Source organism: Lygodium microphyllum, chromosome 24, assembly GCF_053477565.2.
Source record: "Lygodium microphyllum isolate KBCC chromosome 24, Lygodium_microphyllum_v1.1.10, whole genome shotgun sequence".
In the NCBI taxonomy this organism is placed as follows: Eukaryota; Viridiplantae; Streptophyta; class Polypodiopsida; order Schizaeales; family Lygodiaceae; genus Lygodium; species Lygodium microphyllum.
The window spans coordinates 38018853-38041957 of NC_141158.1; the positions used below are offsets into that span (position 1 = coordinate 38018853).

A 23105-nucleotide genomic window follows, 5' to 3' on the forward strand; every position below is an offset into this window, starting at 1 on the left:
AAAGTAAGAGTAGGATTTCTTACACATATTCAATGTTGTGACCAAGTTTTCATTCTTCGGTGGCAAAATTTAGATCCATCTCCTAGCTAGCTCCTCAACCGTCTTTGCTATCCCAATTGTTGCCATTTGGTCATGCAAATTCTTAATCCGTGAAGTGAATATTGATACATTAGGAAGTGTTAGAATTTGCCAATTCTATGGGCAGTGTCCAATGTTTTAGTCTTTAGTTGAGTTCTTAGTGTGAACACAATTAATGTCATAAGTTGTGTCTCCACTCGGAGTTAGAGTTAGAGTCAGTTACCTCTAGTTGAATTAGAGCTAGGTCTATCTTAGACCTCCTTTCGTTCTCGTTCTTTCAATTCAGCAAGTACACTTTACTTTTTTGCTTCAGCACACTCTCATTATTATTATTTTTTCTCTCCATAGCCAATTGTCATTTTCCAACATTTGGTATTAGAGTAGGTTCTACGTGCGGATTCAGTTCAGTCATTGTCAGCCAGTGCTGCCCCACCTAAGGTCTTGTTGTATTGTCAGCGAGCTCTCTACCCGAGAAAGAGAAGGACGAGTTGCTGTTATTTTCAGCCTGTGCGCAGCCCTATGCGCCTTATGTTCTCACCTTTGTTTGCCATATTCTCAGCCCTACTTGCAATTTTTTGCAAATCTTAAAGAGTGTAGAAACCCTAATTTTCAGATTTGGGGTTTTTTCAAAATTTTTGCAGTTTCCCATCCATTTTGGCCATCTCTTTTGGAACCCTAGCTCATCCCATCCAAAATTTAGGGCTTTTGTCAAATTTTGCTTCCGGAGTTTAAATTGACAACTAATTCGAAGAAAATTCACAATTACTTTGACATTTTTGCCAAAAATTCGGGGTTTTTGCTCAAATTGTAGTCCCACGTGCAAATCTTAATTGAAAACACTGACATTGCACAATTTCATCGATATTTGTGCAATCAATTTGGGGCTTTTTGTCCTAGAGGCTTCGACACGCATCTTGAGGTAGATTTCAAACTATTGTTCGCTGTTGGCACACACCCCGAGGTGACATTACTGCAGAAATTTAAGCTGTAAGGTACACATTTCTTCAATTTCTTTGAAGTTTTCGGAAGAAATTTGGGGCTTTTGCTTGGCACGCATTCAAGGTAGTAAACAAGCGGTACAATAGCATTTAATGGCTATTGCAGTCAGATTGAGCAGAAAATTTTCAAAAAATTTAGTAAATTTTGGTAAGAATCAACATTCAGTTATTATGATTTATACTTTTGAGGGCACACATTATGAGGCAGGTGTGGTTTAGTAGTGCATTATTATTTCTTGGTTGAGTGTGCTGATTTGGGTCAAATTAGGCACACTTTGGCATTTGTGTGATAGTTTGGTACTTGTTGCATTTTCCCGAGCGGATTTTCGGTACTTTGAGGAGTACAATCTACACTTTAGCAAAGAAATATTTGGTTGCAGATTTTTGTCCAATATTGACATCACGACACGTCAAGGTACTAATGATCAGACCAATATCCTTGGTGACCTCACGCAGGAGAACAAACTTGATGGATCAAACTACCCGTTGTGGAGTTTTATGGTCCGCAACCCTCTTGTAGTGAAGGACTTGTGGGACTATGTTATAGGTGATTTGCAGCAACTAGGAGGTCTTGCATCTCAAACACCTCAGTATAACACTAGAGGACAAGTTGCTGGTTCTATTGGCCCTCCTCCCTCTCCTACCGAGAACTAGAGAAGATGGGACCGAAAGATGGACAAGTATTTCTTTGATTGCCTTATCAATGATGTTGGATAGTCATGAAATAAGGTTGTCCAAGACATAGAAAAGTCCAAAAAGAAGGGGAAATATCATTATTACAAGACCAAAGGCAAAGCAAAAATCAAGAAAAATGCAAAAAATCAGCAAAAGGATGATGTTGGACAGTCATGAAATAAGGTTGTCCAAGATATAGAAATGTCCAAAAAGAAGGGGAAATATCATTATTACAAGAAGCTAGGTCACTATATTGAATGCTGTAAGAGATTAGCCAAATAGAAAAAAAAAGACTCCGGTTTGGCTATCCAAGAGACATTAGCCTACAAATCTACTGATGATGATGCTTTAGTCAACTTTGTGGAGGAGGACTATGCATTTTTGACTTGTAGTTATGATTTTTCAATGGTTGATTCAGAATTTAATGCTATTAAAACACAGCTAACATGGTATTTTGACAGTGATGCTTCAATGCACATCACTTCTAAGAAGTGTTTGTTTTCCTCTTTGCATTCAGCCCCTATCGAAAGTGTGTTAGATGTGCGAATAGTAGCAGTTATGATATTTATGGCATTGGAATAGTCACTATTACTGCTACATATGGTTCTAACTTCATGCTTCTAGATTTCTTATTTGTGCCTGGCATTACAAAGAACTTGTTGTCTATCTCTGCTTTTAATAAGCATGGCTTTTAGGTCATCTTTGAGGATGACAAATGCATTGTTAGAGACAAGGAGATGGATTATGTACTTAGGTTGTTTAGGACCCTGTATAAGGTTTTGTTTTTGTTGGATACCTATGATGCATAGTCTCATGATGCTTTGGCAGCCACTACTCTATCGCCCGCTATGCAGAATGCAGAGTTATGGCATGCCTGCTCTAGACATATAAGTTTTGGGAGCTTGATGACCCTTTGGAGGTGTCATATGGTAGATGCATTCCCTCCATTGGAGGCTCCATCTCCTCATACATGCGAGGTATGTATTTTGGGCAAGATGCACAGATTTGTCTTAAAAAAGGATGGTGCAGTGCGTGTCGTTCAGAAATTGCAGCTTATTCACTCTAATGTTTGTGGTCCCATAAGGACACGTGTAGCTGGAGGCCATCTTTACTTTGTTACGTTTATTGATGACTACTCTCGATATAAATGGGTGTATGGGCTGAAAGCAAATTCTGATGTGTTTATGCATTTTAAACATCTTGTTGCAAAGCTTGAGGTGAAATTGGCTTGAGCATTACACATCAAGCCACTATTAGAATGACTCCTCAGTAGAATGGTTTTGCTGAAAGATAGAATCACATTCTTGTGGATATGACTTGTTGTATACTCAAAAGCAAAGGGCTGCCTCATAAATTTTGGTTAGAAGGTCTTTAGTGTGCAAATCATGTGTTGAACCGTGTACTCACTAAAGCACCTTGTCACGGCAAGAAACCCAAGGTTGACTACTTTCGGGTGTTTGGTTGCATAGCCTATGCACATGTTCCGAAAGAGTTTCGTGGGAAGCTTGATGACAAGGCTGTAAAATGCATATTTACTGGCTATAGTTCGGAAAGCAAGGGCTATCGCTTGTATGATCCACACATAAATAAAGTTTTTGTCAGTAGGGATGTCATATTTGCTGAAAATGCTGTATTTTCACATGATCAGTTTCAAATGCTAGCCACCCATGACATTTGTTGATGTCTTTGAGGGTCCCTTGCCACTTTATTTGGAGTCCGTGCCTGCTGTAAATGGCCAGACAGACATAATACAGCAAGCTGTTGCTGCACCATATGTGTCTAAACAGCAGGGTATCAATGATAGTTTGCCACATGCAGAGGAAGATGCAGTATAGCATGAAAGGGCTGCTGTAAATGCAGCAAAAACAGACCTGAGATATCTATTACAAACTCTCCAAGAGAGTTAAATGGATGCTTCTTTAGCTCAACGCACTAGGACTGAGAGACATGCAACATATGATGCAAGTGGAGCCCATTTGGCTGATTTTACGGAAGTAGATGATTGTGATGAGCATGTATTTATGAGGTCATTTTCAGATGATGATGAGCCTACTTCCTTGGACGAAGCTCAACAAGATGTACATTGGATGCAGGCCATGTAGGATGAGTTTAGACTCTATTGCCGCTAACTCTACATGGGATCTTATGGATTTACCACTTCGTAAGAAAGCTATTGGCACAAAATGAGTTTTTAAACTCAAACACAAGGCTGATGGTACCATTGACAGGTTCCCATACGAGTACGGTGAGATGTGCAATTTCTATGGTTGCAAATTATGGTTGGAAGGTACATTAGTTAGACATTAAGACAACATTCTTGAATGGGGATTTGCATGAGGATGTTTATGTGTCACAACCTCCAGGGTTTGTGGTTAAGGGGAAAGAGCACATGGTATGCAAGCTAAACAAAGCTCTTTATAGTCTCAAATAGGCTCCTTGTGCATGGTACTCTAAAATTGAATGCATGTTTGGCTAGCAAAGGGTTAAGAAATAGTCCAATTGCTCCCACTCTATACATTAAGAATGAAGGGGGCGACTTGCTGATTATAATTCTTTATCTAGGTGACGTGCTGCTCACAGGACCTTCAAAAGCAAAAATTGCAGATTTCAAGGCTGAATTGAAACATGCATTTGCTATGTCAGATATGGACTATCTCCACTATTATTTCGGGGTTCAATTCACCCAAAATCAGCATGGTATCATCATATCATAGTCACAATATGTGGATAAGTTGTTACATAGGTTTAATATGCAAGATTACAAATCTATGTGCACTCTTATGCAGCCGGGCTTAAAGCCGTCTATGCATGATGGTGAAGAGATGTATGTTGTAATTTACAGCCACTTATTTATCTTTGCAACACACGCCTTGACATTTTGTATGTAGTATCTCAGGTGAGCAAGTACATGTATAGCCCACGGACTATACATTGGTAAGCTGTTAAGCGGATCTTCAGATACTTGCAAGGTACTCAATTACATGCATTATTATTTCCGGGGGGGGGGGGGAGACTTGCAATTACAGCCTTACAGTGAATTAGCGTGGGTTGGTGATGCAGACACTAGGCAATCTACTAGTAGACACTGTTTCTTTCTGGGCTATTCATGCATTTCATGGCTAAGCAAGAAATAGTATACAGTGGCTACCTTGTCTTGTGATGCTGAGTACGGGCAGCCTTCATGGCAACAATGGAATGTGTATGGTTGCGTAGGTTGTTGGCTAATTTGTAGTTACCATTGGAGGGTCCTATACCCATTTTTTTTGACAGTTAGAGTGCTATTGTAGTGGCGTGAAATCTTTTGTTTCATGCTTGCCTGAAACATATTGAGGTGCATTACCATTATGCTAGAAAGAGATGTCAAAAGATGATGTACCGGTGAGACAATAGGGTTTGTGCGGAGGAACACGGAGTGAACTCGGCAAACATTGAGAATAGAAGGGAAGAGAGAAAAAACTCTGATGAATGGAATGATAAAGACTTGAATCATGGAGTGAATGTGATACAAGGGAATAAGGGTGCTGTAGCACAAGGAAGATGACGAAGATAGCCACGAACCACGAACCGCAATGTCCTCCTGAAGGGGTGTGACAGCGGTGGAGAGACTCGAGAGAAGAGGCGACAGACTGAATGAATCAGCTGTAAAAAATGAATGAGAGAGTAGCCTATAAATAGGCATAGTCAGTCTAGGATGACGCCCCTTTTTGGGGCTGCAAACCCTAAACGCAAAACACAGAAATGCAAAAACGCAAATTGCGGGTGAAGGGTTTCTCAACACCTCCTCTTAGGCCCAAAAAGGGAAACAAGAGAAGAGTGAGGTGGAGATGCGATGCTACATGTTGAAGAATGATTATGCAGCAGGTGCCACTTGGACAGTGTCCCTCGTGGGGAAATTGTTCATTTGCCTAAGCGCCCTAGTACAAAGATGACGAAAACATGCAATGCATAGAAGGAATGTCAGACTTTGTGTGGTGCCGAGAGCCATAAGGATAAGCCTATACTCGATCTCAGGAGGTGGCTCCATGTTGACCAAGTAACTAAGGCAAGAAGAGAAGAGGAGGAAGAAGATGTAGAGGATCCCTAAGATCCAAGATTTCCACCTGAAAGGTAACCTGCAGTAAAGAATAATAGACAGAGTGAAATGGAGAACCCGAAACTCAACCTCGGGAGAGAAGCCACTAGCTCCGTGTATTCATTTTGGAAGGAATACGAAGAACTCGTTACCAAGTCGCTGCTGAACCTCCTAGGTCTCAATCTAGGTGGTACCTGAAGATCTTGGGTATCAGTAGAAGAGATAACTGGTCGAAGAGAGCTGCCCCAAGAAAGTAGAGGATGGGTGAAGAATTTCATGTGGAGTAGTTTCCCTCTCTGAGGTGGGAGGTGGAGGGGTCCCCGCTGAAGTCAAAGAAGTAGATGTCCCCTTTGAGGGCAAAGAAATAACATGCTCCTCTGAATCCCCCTTTGAAGTAGATAGGGAATTCAAAAACTCATGGATCACGGACTCCAAAATGTTTGATGATAAAGGGTCGTGCCAAAGAAGGTATCTGGGGTGCCTAATAACTTCTAGAGGTGGCCTCTCGAACCTGAGTAGTTGAGGGTGAAGGATGGGGCTCAAAATGAGCAAAAGGTGGGCAACATCGCTGTCTCTCAGTGGAGCAGACTGGGTAGCCGATGAAGAGGAAGGAGTCGAGTAGCCACTGTCTCTTGATGGAGCGGACTGCAGAACTGCGGGCCATGATAACCACTATAGCCAAAAATAGGTAGGAGAAGACTACCCAAAAATAGGTGGGAGAAGACTGCCACTGGCATTGCGACGAGCTCAGGAGGTCGTAGCGCCAATCGATCCCCCATGTGCTCGAAAGGACTTAGTGTGCATCGGATGTGTCTTATTGCCTTGAGTATAGTACTCTGATAGCCAATGTAGAACGATCTCTATGGCCCAGAAAGGAGAGGTGGCAAAGGTAGTGCCGGGTGGGAGATGCATATACTTCGGGGGGGTGGGGAGCAAAAGTCAAAGTCAGCAGTCTTCGGGGGAATGACCGTTTGTGGCGTAGTAGGAACACCTAGTAGACTGGCAATCTATTGGTGAAGAAGCTATGGGTACCAGTGTGCCTTGCTGAAGAAGGAAGAGATTGGCTTACGAACTACGAGCCACAATGTCCGCCTCAAGGGGTGTGAGGGTAGTGTGAAGCACGAACCGCAATGTCTGCATCAAGGGGTGGGAGGGCAGTGGAAGGGCAAGAAGTGAGCTGCCAGTGGGAGGAGGATGCGACCAGTAGTAAAAGGTTGCAACCAGTAGAAAAACGCATGTGAGGAGAGAGAAAGACTAAAAACGCAGGTGAAGAGAGAGAAAGACTAAAAAATGCAAGAAAAACTAGTAGTAATAGTCAACATGCTAAAATCAGCTTCGAACAGTGTGTGATAGGCTGGAAATAGGCACCAAATTGTTGTAGACAGCAATGGCCAGCTTGGACTGTGATGTCCTCCGTGTTCGGGGTGTGGGCAGCAAGCTGAAATACCTGAAATCTGTAAAAACGAGATTTTGATGCAGCGGAAGAAGAAGAGAAGTGGATGCCGAATCCGCCACCGGTCTTTGCCTTCATTGGAGTGGAGGATCTTTGCCTCTGTTTGAGTAGATCCAACTCTGATACCATGTCAAATGGTGATGCACCATCGAGACAGTAGGGTTTGCGGGGAGGAACACAGAGTGAGCTTGGCAAACATTGAGAATAGAAGGGAAGAGAGAAGAAACTCTAATGAATGGAATGATGAAGACTTGAATCATGGAGTGAATGTGATACAAGGGAGTAAGGGTGCCGTAACACAAGGAAGATGATGAAGACAATCATGAACCACGAACCGCAATGCCCTCTTGAAGGGGTGTGAGGGCAGTGGAGAGATTGGAGAGAAGAGGCGGCAGATTGAATGAATAAGCCGTAAAGTATGAATGAGAGAGTGGCCTATAAATAGGCACAATTAGTCTAGGATGGTGCCCCTTTTTGGAGCTACAAACCTTAAACACAAAACACAGAAACACAAAACCGCAAACTGCGGGTGAAAGGTGAAGGGTTTCTTCTCAACAAGAGATGCTATGCAAGAGAGATTAGTTGTATGTTCCTACACAGTAAAATATTGTAGACATTTTCACCAAGGCACTACCACCTGAGAAGTTTGAGGCTTTTTGTGAGTCCTTAAACTTGTTACCCTTTGGTGATCGATCATTTCCGTACTTTACCACATTGGCATTGTTGAGCTAAAATATGCATTACTTGCTGATTAGCCTCTTAAACAGCCCCAAAACACAATAAAAATGCTCTTTTAGAGTAAAATCGTAAAACGGGGAGCGGTTCGAGAAAGTTTAGTGGAAATCCTAATTTTTTGAGCGCCCTTCTATATCTATACATAGACAGGCTGCCCCCATTCAGCCATCATCCTTGTTTTGCAGGTTACACCAGCCCACACACCCTCTGTTGCTGTTGGCGCCCAGTTTCCAGCATGCAGCCTGCCTCCATCTGCTGTCCAGCCATCATCGACTGCAGCCACATCATCTTCAGCCTATCCATTGCTGTAGGCGACAGCTCTCAGTTGTTGGCGACTGCTCCAAACTGTCCCAGACTGCTGTTCAGCCTGCTGTCCATCATATCCAGGGTCACCCAACTTGCGTTTTTAGCATTGCAGGCCCTGACACTCTCAGACACTGTTTCAGCCTGCTGTTTACAGCAGACTGTGCATAGTTTCCAGCCCCCGATCGGTGGTACACTGCTGCGTTTACCAGTTTCTAGCCTCCAGGCTGCTGCGTTTTGGTGACCAGCCTGCTGCCATTCACTAATCAGCACTCGTACACTCCGACTGGTGGTCACAGACTTGGGATCCGTCTTCGGTGGACATCACACTCCGACATTGCTCTGCCCTTGAGCACACTGTACACTCTTACATTCATTTACAGAATTCATTCACTTCACAGTTGTGTTCTCTCTCTCCCTTCTTCTGTTTATGTTTGAGTTTTGAGTTTTGCGTTTAGGGTTTGAGTTTTGCCTTCTTTGTGTCTGTGTCTTTGTTTTTTGTCGGGTTCGTACACTCTGTGTGCCCTCAGTGCAAACCCTAGCAGTCTTCTTAACATGGTATCAGAGCCGATGTTCTTGTAAAGAGTATCGTGCGGATATTATCGAGAGCTAGTCTTTGTGCAAGGCACACTATACTACTCGTAATCGAATCACAATGTCCCATACACCTTCTTCTTCAATTCTTATGATGTCTTATCAGGCTTCTCGATCATTGGAGGCCCTGAGACGACATTATGGACTCGGTGAGGAGGACGACACTCCACCTTCACCAGATTTCACTAACATGATAGAGGAAGACTTTGAGTACTATTGCAACAAGAACGGTGATGTTTACACCTATCCTACTAGTTTTGCTACCACATTCGGACCGGTTGGTGAGGTTGGCCACCTCTTCGATCATGGAGGACATATGGCATTCGGAACGTTTGGCGATCCATCTTCATCATCTCCGCAGGTCCAATGTCAGGTTTGTAAAATTCTTTTGTGTTGCATGAATCAAAACCCTCGCCTGTTTCTTCTTTTAAGGTACATGATCCGGATGGCTTTGCGTATGTGAACTTCAATAGAGGGGGCTCACGAAGCAGACGAAATTTAGGTACATCTATAGCTTCTGTTTCATTTGAGCATATTACACACTTCTCACTTCCCTCCCATCCCACCCTCTTCTATATCACACCTTGATCATCTCTCATCATCTTTCCAAAATCTTGGATGATACTCCACATCTGCATCACACACCCTAGGGGTTGGATCTACCATCTCCGCTCCTAGCACCTTTTGCTTCTCCACCCTATTCTCTACCTCTTTGCACCATGGTACTTCGCTAGGGGGAATGCCATCCTTTAACACAGTGCCTCTCACCTTTCAGCAAATGAGCACACCCATCACTCCTGGGTTGACTGTGATGGGCATCCCCCTCACTATCCGCAACTTCACATCTCCCATGACCACTCATATGCAAGGGTTTCCATCCTCAGCTTATGGTGCGTCTTCACACTCTCCTTGGGTTACTTCTACGCAGGGATTCCCATCTTCTGTTCCCTGTGTTTCCATCCCACCTCCTTGGGTTCCTCGTGTGGCTACCATGCCCATGTCTAGTCAGCCCATCCCTACCTATGGATCCACCTTGCACACTACCCGTATGCCTGGTGGGCACTTTGCGGCCCGTTCCCAAGTGTACTCCACTCCCCGATCCTACCCCCACTACACTTTTTCACACTATCCATCTTCGAGCACTACTATTGTTGCAACGGCCAAGAATGCCTTCACAGATAAGACACATTTTAACGGGTCAAATTTCACTACTTGGTCGAATTTCATGCAACAAGTGCTTGAGTCTCAGGGTCTTTGGGACCTCGTCATTGGTCTAGAGCCTATGTCGGACCCTCGACTAGCTCACCCTAACTACAATCCTGAATGGAGAGTCCGCAATGCTACAGCCAATGTTGAGCTGATGCAAGAATTGCTTCCTGAGTTTCACTCTCAGTTGCAGCACTTCTCGCTCGCATCAGAGCGTTGGAGTCGCCTTCTTGACCTCTATGCGGCTCATAATTGTGCTCAGCGCATCAATCTCGACTTTGAGCTTCAAGAGTTCTATCTTAAGAAAGGGGATGATCTGAAAGTCAAGCTGATTGACTATAGGCGGTTACTTACCGAGTTTGCGACTACTGGCTCTCCAAAGTCAAATGATGATCATGTTACATTCTTCTTGAATAAGTTGCCCGCAAAATACTTCGATTTCATTCAACACATTATCTCCCAATCTCTATTGCCAACCTTCTATGAGTTTGAGTGCCAGTTCTTGCGTTACGCAAGGCTGCATGATCAAGTTCACAAGAAATCCTCATCACAGCCTTATTCAGAGCAGAGGGGGTTGGTTGCTTCTTCTTCGGGAGGGAAAACCATTAGTGGCAACAACTCGCTAGATGCGAAGGCACGCCAATCAAAGGGTGACTCCTCTTTCTCCGATGGAACCAAAGAATCAAGACCTATATGGCAGCAACTCCCTAAGAAAAATTGGTTTTGCACACACTGCCAGAGAGTAGGCCATGTGAACGAGGAGTGTCACTCCAAGACCCAAGGTCTTCCACCTAAAAAGCCTCAGCAGACCGCTGCGACTTCACAGTCCAGTGGGGCTACGCCTTCCTCTGCTGCCCCATCTACTCCTCGAGCCCCCACAGCGATTGCTGGACATGTGGCACCCGCACAGTCTCAGCGGCCATCCTTCTCTACTCCTGAAGGATTGGTTGATTGGTTTGCAGGTACCGATCCCGTTGCACTTCATGCATCTATCACACCTTTCTCCCCACCTCGTTAAGCGTTCCCTTGGCAAAGTCTCTAGGTCCTTTCGGATACCCTAGGTGAGTCTAGCATTCATTTTTCGCACTCTTAGAGTCGGGCCCATAGGTTTTTTGTCTCTACATTTTAAGTCTTCCACTGCATTTACTCACATACACATACACATTTGCATCTTTGCACTTGTTCCATTATTTAGCTTTTCATTTTAGTTTAGTTTTGTTTTTGGAGCATCTCACTAGTGACCTCTGTGATTGTAGACTTTGATCTCCTTTGCAGGTTTTGTTTTCAGTGTAGGGCTAACATGCAGGTTTACCCAGTTCTACCTAGGCTGGAGACTTGGGATGTGCACTGTTCCTTCATGGTTTCATCATCCTTGGAGTTTTGCTCTTCTACTAGCATAGAGGCTTTCCCTCCCGAGGCGGATCGTGCAACATCTCTCTTGATGCTATCATGGCGGTGACTTCTACCTAGCTCTTCTAGTTGGGATGCTTTCTCCTCCTCTTCATTCCTTATGCTTCTTGGCACCACACGAAGACCGGCATCAGGCTCCTCTTCCTTCTTCGGCATCTACATCCAGGTTGAGAGGGGGTTCCTACCCTTCTTGGTATTCTATAGGCTTCACGACTTTGTCTTCGACATCAGCTTCTCCCCCCTGTTGTACCTTACCCTTTGCAATGCACGATTTCATCATCTTTGTACTAGGGCGCTTGGGTAAGTGAACAATTTTCCCATGAGGGACACTGTCCAAGTGGCACCTGTTGCATGAGCATTCTTCAGCATGTAGCGTACTTTGCATCTCATTGTGCAGAGCACCACTTGAGTGGATCCTAAGCTGTTTCCACCGGCGGCTGTTGTTACCACACCACCATCCTTGTTCATCACATCGATACCTCATTATCTACTTTTCCTCGTCATCGACACCTTGAGTGGATGGGTTAGCTTGTACTGTTTTGTGATGTGTTGGGTGTACCCTCCCTGCTCTCGTCTTCTGGTTCACTATTCCTGAATCGGCCGCATCCCATAAAATCATAAGCTAGTGGCACAGGGTTCCGCCTTTGAGTTTGTTTAGGCATCCGGCTAAAAAAAAAAAGTTCCATGTAGTTCCATCTGCCTTTGTAGGGCTTGGTAGGCCACCGCGTAGCCGACGTGCACCCTTTGTCCAATGCCCTGTCCTCTCTAGGGTGACCACTTGGATTTCCTTGGTAAGATAACCATTGCCACTGTAGTCTTGGCAGGCCACTGGGCAGCGGACGTGCATCCTTTGTCCGATGCCTTGGCTGCTTTGGGGTGGGACGCCTTGGGGTACTTAAACATCACTATGGCTGGCCTAACTTTTCAGCTCAGTTTTGGGCCTGAGAGGGGGTGTTGAGCTAAAATATGCATTACTTGTTGATTAGCCTCTTAAACAGCCCCAAAACACACTAAAAATGCTATTTTAGAGTAAAACCCTAAAAGAGGGAGCAATTCGAGAAAGTTTAGTGGAAACTCTAATTTTTGGGGCGCCCTTCCATATCTATAAATAGATAGGCTGCCCCCATTCAGCCATCATCCTTGTTTTGTAGGTTACACCAGCCCACAACCCTCTGCTATTGTTGGTGCCCAGTTTCCAGCTTGCAGCCTGCCTCCATTTGCTGTCCAGCCATCGTTGAGTACAGCCACGTCATCTTCAGCCTATCCATCGCTGTAGGTGATAGCTCTCAGCTGCTGGCGACTGCTCCAAACTGTCCCAGACTGCTGTTTAGCCTGCTATCCATCATCTCCAGGGTTAGCCAGCCTGCGTTTTCAGCATTGCAGGCCTTGACACTCTCAGACACTGTTTCAGCCTGTTGTTTACAGTAGACTGTGCATAGTTTCCAGCCCCCGATTGGTGGTACACTGCTGCATTTACCAGTTTCCAGCCTCCAGACTACTGCGTTTTGGTGACCAGCCTGCTGCCATTCACTATTCAGCACTCCTACACTCCGACTGGTGTCACAGACTTGGGATCCATCTTCGGTGGACGTCACACTCCGACATTGCTCTGCCCTTGAGCACACTATACACTCTTACATTCATTTACAGCATTTATTCACTTCAGAGTTGTGTTCTCTCTCTCCCTTCTTCTGTTTGTGTTTGAGTTTTGAGTTTTGCGTTTAGGGTTTGAGTTTCGCCCTCTGTGTCTGTGTCTGTGTCTTTGTGTTTCTGTCGTGGTCGTACACTCTGTGTGTCCTCAGTGCAAACCCTAGCAGTCTTCTTAACAGGCACTGTAGTGGGGTATTAGAATTTTCCAATTCTATGGGCAATGCCCATTGTTTTAGTTTTTAGTTCTAATTCAGTTCTTAGTGTGATTACAAATAAAGTTATAAGTTGTGTCACCATTCTTAGAGTTAGAGTTAGAGTCAGTTAACTGTAGTTGAGTTAGAGCTAGGTCTATCTAAGACCTATCTTTTACCTTTCATTCTCATTCTTTTAGTTTAGCAAGTACACTCTACTCTTTTGCTTTAGCACAGTCTCATTGTCATTTTTTTCTCTCCTCCATAGCTGGCTGTCATTTTCCAATAGGAAGTTGTTTTGTTGCAAGCTGATTCTCTAGGTTTTGAATCTTGGTCTGATTTTGTGTTGCATATTGACATCTCAATAAATCCCAAGCTTGACTAGATTTGGATGTGTGTCGAATGAGTGTGATAATAGAATCAAATGCACCGGTAATGATGGTGCAGACTACATTTGTGCTTCTTTGTCTCCAGGCTCAAAGAAGAGTTGGATCAACTAGAGTTTGGTTATTGGGATTGTTTGGATTTGGATTTTGCATCCAAGGTGAATCCAAGATGGGGCTGATCTTGAATTTCCATAAGGTGTAGTTTGTTCCATCAAGTTTGCCTTTTGTAAAGGTGGGTGGATGAATTCGTAGGGTTTTCATTGGTATGGCTGCATTGCTGCTCCCTTTGCTCTACTGCTAGTGCTGCCATTAGTCGACATCTTTTTTGGCCTTTTCAACAACAAAAGCTGAGTTGCGCTAAATTGTTGCTCAAAGCGCCTGGCGCTTTGATACCATGTAAGAAAATAGAACACACTAGAAGATAACAACAAACACAAGTACAAGAGAGAATAGAAGAGAATAAAATAAACTCTTTCTCTTCTATTCAAAGTGATACAACTGATGGTCAAAGGATTTGTCCACTTGTGTGCTTGTATGAGTTTTGATGGTGATCTAGATAGATGTTGGATGGAGGACAATGAGCATAGAAGGTATGTTATAACTCTCAACTTGCTCAATAGCTATGTTGTATTTGTATACACATCAACTAGTGCATCTATAAATTAGATGGTAGGTGAGGAAAAAAGTGGATCTATAAAGGAGGATCCATTAAAGTGAGAGGGAGGTGGATGGATAGGGTTGGGGAGCAAGATATCGGATATCCTCCATCAACATGTAGGATACTAAACATGGTTCCCCTTAACTCACCACTCACGTGTTTCACCTTAACTCACTACCCACATGGTCCATCTGACTCACTAACCATCACTAGGGAATATTCCCCAAATCCCCATAACTCATGACTCCGTGTATAACTAACTCTTTCCCACTTGACCCAATGGTTGAGTCCACATAGGCAATCTCATAACCACTTGGTCTTCAAGGTTAGACTCCTTGTGTCTAAATTGGGAACCTTGCCTTTTATGGCTTCTCCACATTTGGGGGCCTTACATCATTTGGCACTTGGAGCATAGTCAGGTAACTTGAGAGGTGGGCGTTTGAGTGATTCCAACATTGCATTTGTCAGTTTTGGGGTCTGTCCTGCATTAAATGCAGGCCAAATGTGGGCCAGCTATTTTCAGCATTTTCCTCTATTTATGGTTGCCTGCCCTGTACTGTCATTTAGTTAGTTCCATCACCAGCGCTCCTCACTGTTATCATCTTCTCTTGCCTCCATTTAGCGCCCTCATTGATGCTCTGAGCTGTGTGTAGGGGGTGACTGAGACAAGCCTTGTATCATTCAGATTTCTGCTGATTTCTTTATTCAGTGCATTGTGTTCCTTCTATCTCCTCCTCCTCTTTCACTCTGTGTTCATTATTCCTTTCTGCTGCACACTCTCACAGATTTTTATTCAGCCTCTAACATCCCCGAACAGGAAACTTGCAAGCCTCAATCCATGAATCATGATCTTGCACTTGGAATTGAGGAGAGGGTGAGAAACATGGTTGAACAGGAAGAGGAGGAGAGGTTACCTTAAACAGGACTTTTATACCCATCTGACAGTACTTTTGCACCCTGTCTGACAGTACTTTAGTACCTGTCTGACCATTTCAAACCTGTCCACTTATTGACCTGTCCACCTGTCTAGAGTGTCTCATGACCCCGGGGTCTTGGGCCTCAGAGATGATCAGTTTGATATGGGTGGTGCTGGGTCTTGTACAAAAACTAAGATCAAGTCTTTTGCAATAAGATCTGCATGTCCAGCTAAGACACATGATATTCAGTTTAAATTGTTTTCCATCTTTAATGTTGGAAATTTCTCAAATAAAGAAGTTCTAATTTTACAAGTGTAACACATTTTGCATTTATAATGTGGCGATTAGCAGGGGGAAACAACTGTTCTTAAATTCAAGTAAACTGCTCAAATAAAGTCCTAAAATTACGAAGCAACGCATTTTTCAAATTTAATGACTGGAGTAGTAGGGGAAAAATACCTTACCTTCAATTAGTTCAAGTATTTGATAATTGAAAACTAATAAACTTTGGTATCTTTTTTGGAGTTTGGTGTTAACAGAGAAACCAGTCAGACATACAAACAATATTTACAAGGTTTTGGAAAGTAGCTGCCCCTTACTGGAGCTCAGAAGACAAATTTCAAGCTAGACTGAGATTGGGTGGTGTCTTTGCCTTAACTCTTGCGACAACTGGGATCAGTGTTGGTTTTAACTTTCTAGGTCGTGACTTCTACAATGCCTTGGCAAGTGAGTCTTCTTTGAACCTTTGAAATCAAACTTTTATGCATTCATGTGAGTAGTATTGTATGTAACATGTTGTCATGAGCTGGGAATCGACAAGCTTGCATCCGTTCCAGATTATTAAAAGTTATCAGCTTTTTTTTTGTCAGTAATGTGTTGTTTAGGGTATTGTTGAACTTTGTCTATTGTCAGATCACTTCTGTGCTATAAGCAACTCTTGTTTTTCCAACATTCCTTTTTATTTTTACAAAGCACGAATTTTGTCGTATTCTCGTACTATGTAGCATGCGCTTTCATGCTCTGAGTTGTCCACATATGTTTTTACTACACAGGCAAAGATCAAGAACAATTCACAAAGCAGCTTTTGTACTACTTGGGTGCGTTCATTGGAGGCATTCCGGTGAGCTTAATGCTGCACTTTTGTAGGTACTTCTCATTATACTTCTTTTAGAAGATTGTTGCAGGCAATGCATGGGCAAAAATTATTAAGTGGTGCATAATGATCTATGACATCATTATTACCCTTAATAGGGGTTTCCTTTCAAGACTAAACATGTATCCCTATTGTTGCATGTTGGACTTTTTGTGGGAATAGTTATTGTGTCATTACTCCAATGTCTTACGCCAAGTGAAATGTTGGGATAGTTTTTACTTGACCATCATGGTCTATTTTCTGTGACTCCTTGCTGAGTGAATAAGTTAAAGGCAGACATTTATTGGAACGTTACAATACTGCAGATGTCGAAACATCCAGCTATATATATTTGTCTCACTAGCATTGGGTCACAGAAGGGCACCTCCAAACATCTCAAACAAATACCCTTTTACAGAGAATTTAGAGACTTTTGTTCCTGTAAAGTCTGTTTCTGCCATCATTTAGTCTTATTTCTAGTAAACCACGGTCGAGGGCTGATTGTTCTGTACAATCCAGCTACTAGCTCACACAAAGGCTTTGAGGATTTTGGCTCTCTCATGGTGATGGAAGTTGACACCAACATTAAAAAACAACAATGTTCAATGAATGTTCTGGCAAAGGGTCATGCAGGGAAGATGAATGGGCATTAATGATTGTACCATGCTGAGAGGATAACTTCTACTTGTACTTTGGTTCGGTGATGGACCATAGGTGTTCTAATATAGGCAATCAAGAAAACCCTAATCTTCACTAAGTCTAATGGAAATATACTTCTTATGAACTAGGGTTACAAATTGTCACACTGAGATTGTGTTTAACTGAATGGATTGGGTCTTGTTTAGTCAGCAATCATATTAGGGTATGCCTGAAACATTCTCTCATACTAAGATTTTAAACTCAAAACCATTGCTTCTAGTGTTTAACTGAATGTAACTGCACCGGGTATGGGAGTCTACAAGCATAATTTGAAAAGCCTTCAATAATGGTGACAAGGGGGAAAGTGTCATTTGGTGGCCTGGTACATTATGTGGTTATTATACCTCCATACACAAGAGGCCTTTCCTAATACCACTTGTTATCATTGCAAGAGCCTACTTTTGCCCATTTCCTTTCTACTCTTTTATTCACATTTTCAGTTTGTATCACCCATGATGTAAGGTGTGACTTAATTCACCATGTGTGGTAGTAAAGTCAACAGATAAGGTACACCTTCTATTACGTAGCTTCTCTATTATCTCAGCCTTATTTGCATTGATGTCAAGCTAGTAGATAGTAGGGGTTGAACCTATTGAAAAAGCCAGTCTTGGCAGGCCTACACCATACCCCGGTAGAGCTCCTTGGTCCCACTATCTAGATCAGATGTAGACAATACCAGACTCAACTGATCTTTTTCAAGTTCATTTATTTGCCCTACATTAGCTTATGAAGCTTATCATTATGGCAGTGCTGGAGTAAGAGCAGCCAAGCTACACTTGTAAACTTTCAGAAATTGTATGTACTGTGCACCCTTTCACAATATTTTAAAGAGTCCATACTCTGAGCTTGGCAGAAGTTAAAAATTTCCATTCGGGCAACTTGTCAGAAATTTCCATGTTTTGGCAAAATATACACACATAAAAATTTCAGATTCTGACATCTATTGGGTAATTACACAATGCACACATACCTTCAACCAGAGTGCCATTGTATACCAAACCCAAAGGATTTGGTAAAAAGGCAAGCACTTAAGGTACCCTTCCCTTCACTACCCTGAAATGCTGACAATACTCAAAGAAACTATTAGCACTGTTTGCTCCAAAATGCAGATATTTTACAGAATATAAATATTGTCCTACATAAACATCAATGTCATTGAAGGATACATGTAAGATGCATTGCAGGAAAGCTTGTAAATTAAACTCTTGTGCTTTATGTTGACTCTCAAAAAAAGTATCATGATTGGGATCTGGAGAATAATTTTGAGTAGAGACGGACTGGTTGAGGATGTGGGTACTGATAACATTCACTAACTGTGCAACAAATGATTGTACTAACAACTTATGGCAGCAATTATAGTTTTTTAAATGTCCCTAGCTTCAGCAAATCAGTGGAGAAGGGCACATACATGTCTCTCACATATGCCATGCCAATTCACTCATATAGGGGCCCACGTGGGTTCCAAAGCCAGCATGCAATGTGGATTGAATATGCCCTAAAGATCTCCACAATTTCTGCTGTCCAAACCAGCACCAAATATGCTGAATAATTAACCTGTGACTTACTCTGCAATGCTCAAAGCATGCACAACAGGCTTCAAACTTATCTTCCAATCCTGCTCCAAATGGTAGCCAAAATCAGCACACAGCTCTTTGTAGTGATCTTCTTCTTGTCAAAGATAATGACACCTCATGTCCTGCTCTCCATGATGTGGTTGTACTCAAATAAATGTGGAATTGCTGCCCTCAATGCTAATTATCATCCCAGATGTCCATTGATGGCACGTCCAAAAGAGAGCTTTTTGTTTGCATGCTCTTCCTTTTCTCTGGTGTCCCCTTCATCCAACTCTTCAAGCCTCCAAAATAGACCAGGACTTGCATGCAAGACCACACACATCCAAAAGAGAGCTTATTCTTTTGATGCTCTCCCTTTTCTTAGGCGTCCCCTTCCAGCTCTGCAAGCCTCCAAAATAAACCTGGACTTGCATGCAAGGCCACACACATCTTGCTGCTAAGATTAGGAAACATAGTGTCTAAGTACACAAGTCAACTTTGCATATAGGAGATGATCACAAGTCAACTTACAGGTCAACCAGGAGATGACCTCGCCCCCTTACCTTAATCCAAGAGCATGGACATAATCCACAAAGAGAGCACAAACATAAAAGTACATGAAATGCTAACATCCTGTACAAACATGGTATGCTCGGTGAAGATAACCGTAGTATTTGTTAGCTTGCCTATTTTAGTATTTTTCAGTTTGTCATCTCTTGGTTGTGAGCTTTGCTAGAATTTGACGGAGACATTGGAGACTCACAGTTTAGGGTGCATTTCCATGCATTTCTTCTGTCTATGCACAGTTAGTGTGCATTTCTTGTGTATTTTCCGCATTTCTAAGCTTGTCTCCATCTGGCAGACATTGTCCACCCACCTTGGCATTTTTGCCATGTCAGCAGCCTATTTTCGCAGCATTTATTGCTGCCAACTGCATTTATTGCAGTTGGCTGCATTTATTGCAATTGGCCCAGTTGGGCAGGTCGGCTATAGCTTGCTGCAGTCGGCCCAGTTGGGCAGGTCAGCTAGATTTGACTGTCTTCGGTTATTTATAGCTGGCTGGGGGCTGGGGCAGATTCATTCTCTTTTGCAAGTTGTTGTGCACACTCCATCTTTGGCATACCCCTCCGTCTCCAGTGCTGCCTTCATCATCTGCAGCCTGATTTGGTGCCTCACTAATGCCTCAAGTTGCATGCAGGGATTGGTCAATCCACTCTTTTGTATTTAGCATTCATCTTCAGTCAGTGCAGATTTCTTTCTTTCTTCTCTTGGACTCTCCCTCTTTCTTTCTCTTTGTGCTCATGGTTCTCTTCTGCTACGCACTCTCATATGGTATTAGAGCCAAATGAGAGGACACAGAGCTGATGGAAGTAGGGGCGACCCTCTCAGGCTGAAAACACAGCCTTTTGCATCAGCATTTTCTTGCAAACATAGGTTTTTTCTTGCAAGCAATTGCTTTTCTTCTGTAGGCAGACCATCTACATTGATTCCATCACGAATTTGTAGCTTGTTTCTGTAACCAGCCTTCCTCCTCGGATAGGGTGGTAAATAACTTGATTAAGCACTATTTACAGCAATTAACAAATTCACAAAATTGAAATGCACACTTTACCATATAATCTTGGACATTGGACACCTTGTCGGCCCCAAAACTAGTGCCTCTTTCGGTATTTAGTTAACTTAATTGATGAAAAAGTTGATGTACAATGGGATTCTCCAAATCCCTTTCGGTATTCCAACTCCCCTTGCTATCCAAAATGACCAGCAAGTCTTCCATCTGATTTGCCCCTTGATTCGGGCAATCAATTGGCCTTTACCCACTTTGATGGAGATGGAAAATGCCCCAAATTCAATGATTTGCTAATCCCTTCACTTGAATAGGCTAAAAATAGCTTAAGCCTTGTTGAATCTAAGTCTTGGAGCTTCCAATATTTGGCACGCTTCTCGAGACTGTTCCTAAACTCTAATTTCTAATGCAGATCAGGGTTTACAATAGAGAAATTTGAAATTTCTCAGCCTTTGGTGATCTCAATGCTGTAATCTTGGGAGCAAGACTGTAGAAAGGCTAGGAGAGGAGAGAGAAAATTTAGACTTTCTTCGCGAAGAATTGAAGAAAACAGTCATTTACTACTGTTGCCCTGCCTCAACAGTTTGTAGATGCAAAGAACTGAAGAAAATCTGTCATTTATTGCTGCTGCCCTGTCTCAAGAGCTTGTAGATGTTGTTACCTGCTGTTGATTGGTCTTCTCCTGCCCTTGGCTGCCTCAGAAGGTCCTCCAATGGCTGCAAATTAGACTAGCAACATCTCCTCCCTCTCTTTTGCAGATTGAATACACTAAAAATGCCTCTCTCTAGCCTCTAAGGACGTTTTTCAGTCTTGCATGGGCATTTTTGACAAGTGGCAGCTATCCAAATGGTTTTTCCAACAATATCCATAATTAAATATTAATTTTCGGTCTTTAAATACTATAAATTAATCTAATAATTATTTTGGTGCCATGAAAAATAATCTGACTGGCCAATAGTTAAATTGGCTAGGCAACTTCCATTCCTTAGTGTCTCTACGCCATCTTTGATCGTCAGATTGGCATTAAATACCATTAAACACTACTTCTCTAGTATCACCAATTGACACTTATGGCTAAATGAATGACCTAGGCCAACAACTGGCACCAGATACCACAAAGTACCTGTGTGGCATAACTTATAGCAACTTTTGCCTTTGACATCCCGTGATTTTCTCAGGTCCCGGGATCATAAATTTACTCTAACTCCAGCTACACCTCACATGTGCAAGATTCACTTAACCACGTGATAAAAAATTAATCCACATGTTAAGTGAGGTTTCAAAAATACATGTCCTCATGACAATTTTGTTGAGAGTCATCTCCTGCCATGTCAGTAGTGCCATGTGGTAGCAGTCAGATTGTTCGACTCTGATTGCAGTTGGATGCATTAAATGCAGCCAACCTGATTATTTCAGGTATATTTTCAGGCATTCTTTTCAGCCTTTATAAGGCCAAGTTTCCAGCAGAGTTCAATACTTGTATCTGACAGATTTCAGCTTGGTGGTGACGGAGACTGCACTTGGGATTGATGGAGATCGAGGTCCTCAAGGTGGAGACATACGTTGCGTTTTCAATGTTGTGAGCAGGTGGGCTGCGTTTCAGAACAAGACAGAGGCGAGTATGGGCGTACGAAAAAAGAGAAGATTTGCTGAAGCTACTACTATTTTTGCTGTTAGAGAAGGAAGAAGGTTGTGTTTTTGGCCTTCAAGTGCAGATTTTACATTTTCATCTACTCTGGTGGTTGAGGTTCCGGATGCGAAGACCTGAGCCCTAGCAGGTGCGTTTTCATTGTCAGAGGGGGTTTCTTTTGCGTTTGTGTAGGCATTGTAGGTGAATATGTCTACAGAGATTGATGTGGAGTTCCAGGCGATCATGGACCGGAAGGTGCATGTCTTACCGGTTCTTCCATCAAATCAAAAGCTTGATGGCGATAATTACCGCATCTGGTGTGTGATGATGTTGGCCATCTTGGAGTCTTACGATTTAGCGGAGCTTGTGATGGAGGAGATCAACCAGCCGTCGGTGAGAGATGAGTCCAAACTCTCTTCTAATGCTCGTGTGGAGTTGACCAAGGCCAAGTCTCATTGGGACAAGCTGAATGAGAGGATTCATTCTTTTCTTTTTTTGTCTTGTACAACAGCCGTGATAGCCCATATAGAGCACTTGACGGTGGCTCGAAAGATATGCCCGTGAATAAGTCTTCTTTACTTGGGGAACATATCAACAAGCTTCGACACCTTCAAATATGCGGGGAAGCCCATTTCTTCCGAAGACATGGCAATCACCTTACTGTCCCAATTGCCGCTACGATTCGGTCCCTTTTATTCCGCTCTTATTGCTTCAGGGTGGGAGTTGACTCTTTGATGGGAAGAGTTGGTTCCTATGCTCTTGGACCAAGAGGAACAGTTGAAGGGACAGAATGCTTCCAAATCGGAGGCATTGATTGGTCAAGCCTCTCAGAAGAAGGGGAAGGACCAAAAGAAGAATAAGGAGGACAACAAATCCAAGAAGGACAAAGAGAAAGAATCGACATGCCATATTTGTGGTAAGACCGGCCATTGGAAGAAGGACTGTCCTGACATGGAGAAGGACACCAAGAAGAAGGACATGAAGGATTCTGGAGTGGTGATTGCACCCTCATCAATTGCTTTTCTACACTTAACGGTCATTGAGGACTCTACACCGAAGACTTCTAATGCTGCGATGACAGCTCCCCAGGCTTGAGAGTGGATCATGGACTCCTTCGACTGTTGGTGTTGCCCATTTGCGACTCTCGTGTGGGAAGATTCTCATAGGAGACGGCTCTTCTGTGTCTATTGCTGCACGG

The 23105-nt window shown here is 43.0% G+C and overlaps 1 protein-coding gene across 1 annotated transcript in view; it reads left to right on the forward strand.

Moving 5' to 3' along the window:
• The window catches only part of ABCD2 (ABC transporter family protein), a 147523-nt gene that overhangs the window by 22343 nt on the left and 102075 nt on the right, over positions 1-23105 (forward strand). Inside the window, exons 2-3 of the mRNA XM_087665385.1 lie at positions 15866-16052; positions 16379-16446. Of these exons, the coding sequence (XP_087521511.1) occupies positions 15866-16052; positions 16379-16446 (255 nt within the window). The remainder of the gene's footprint in view (positions 1-15865; positions 16053-16378; positions 16447-23105) is intronic.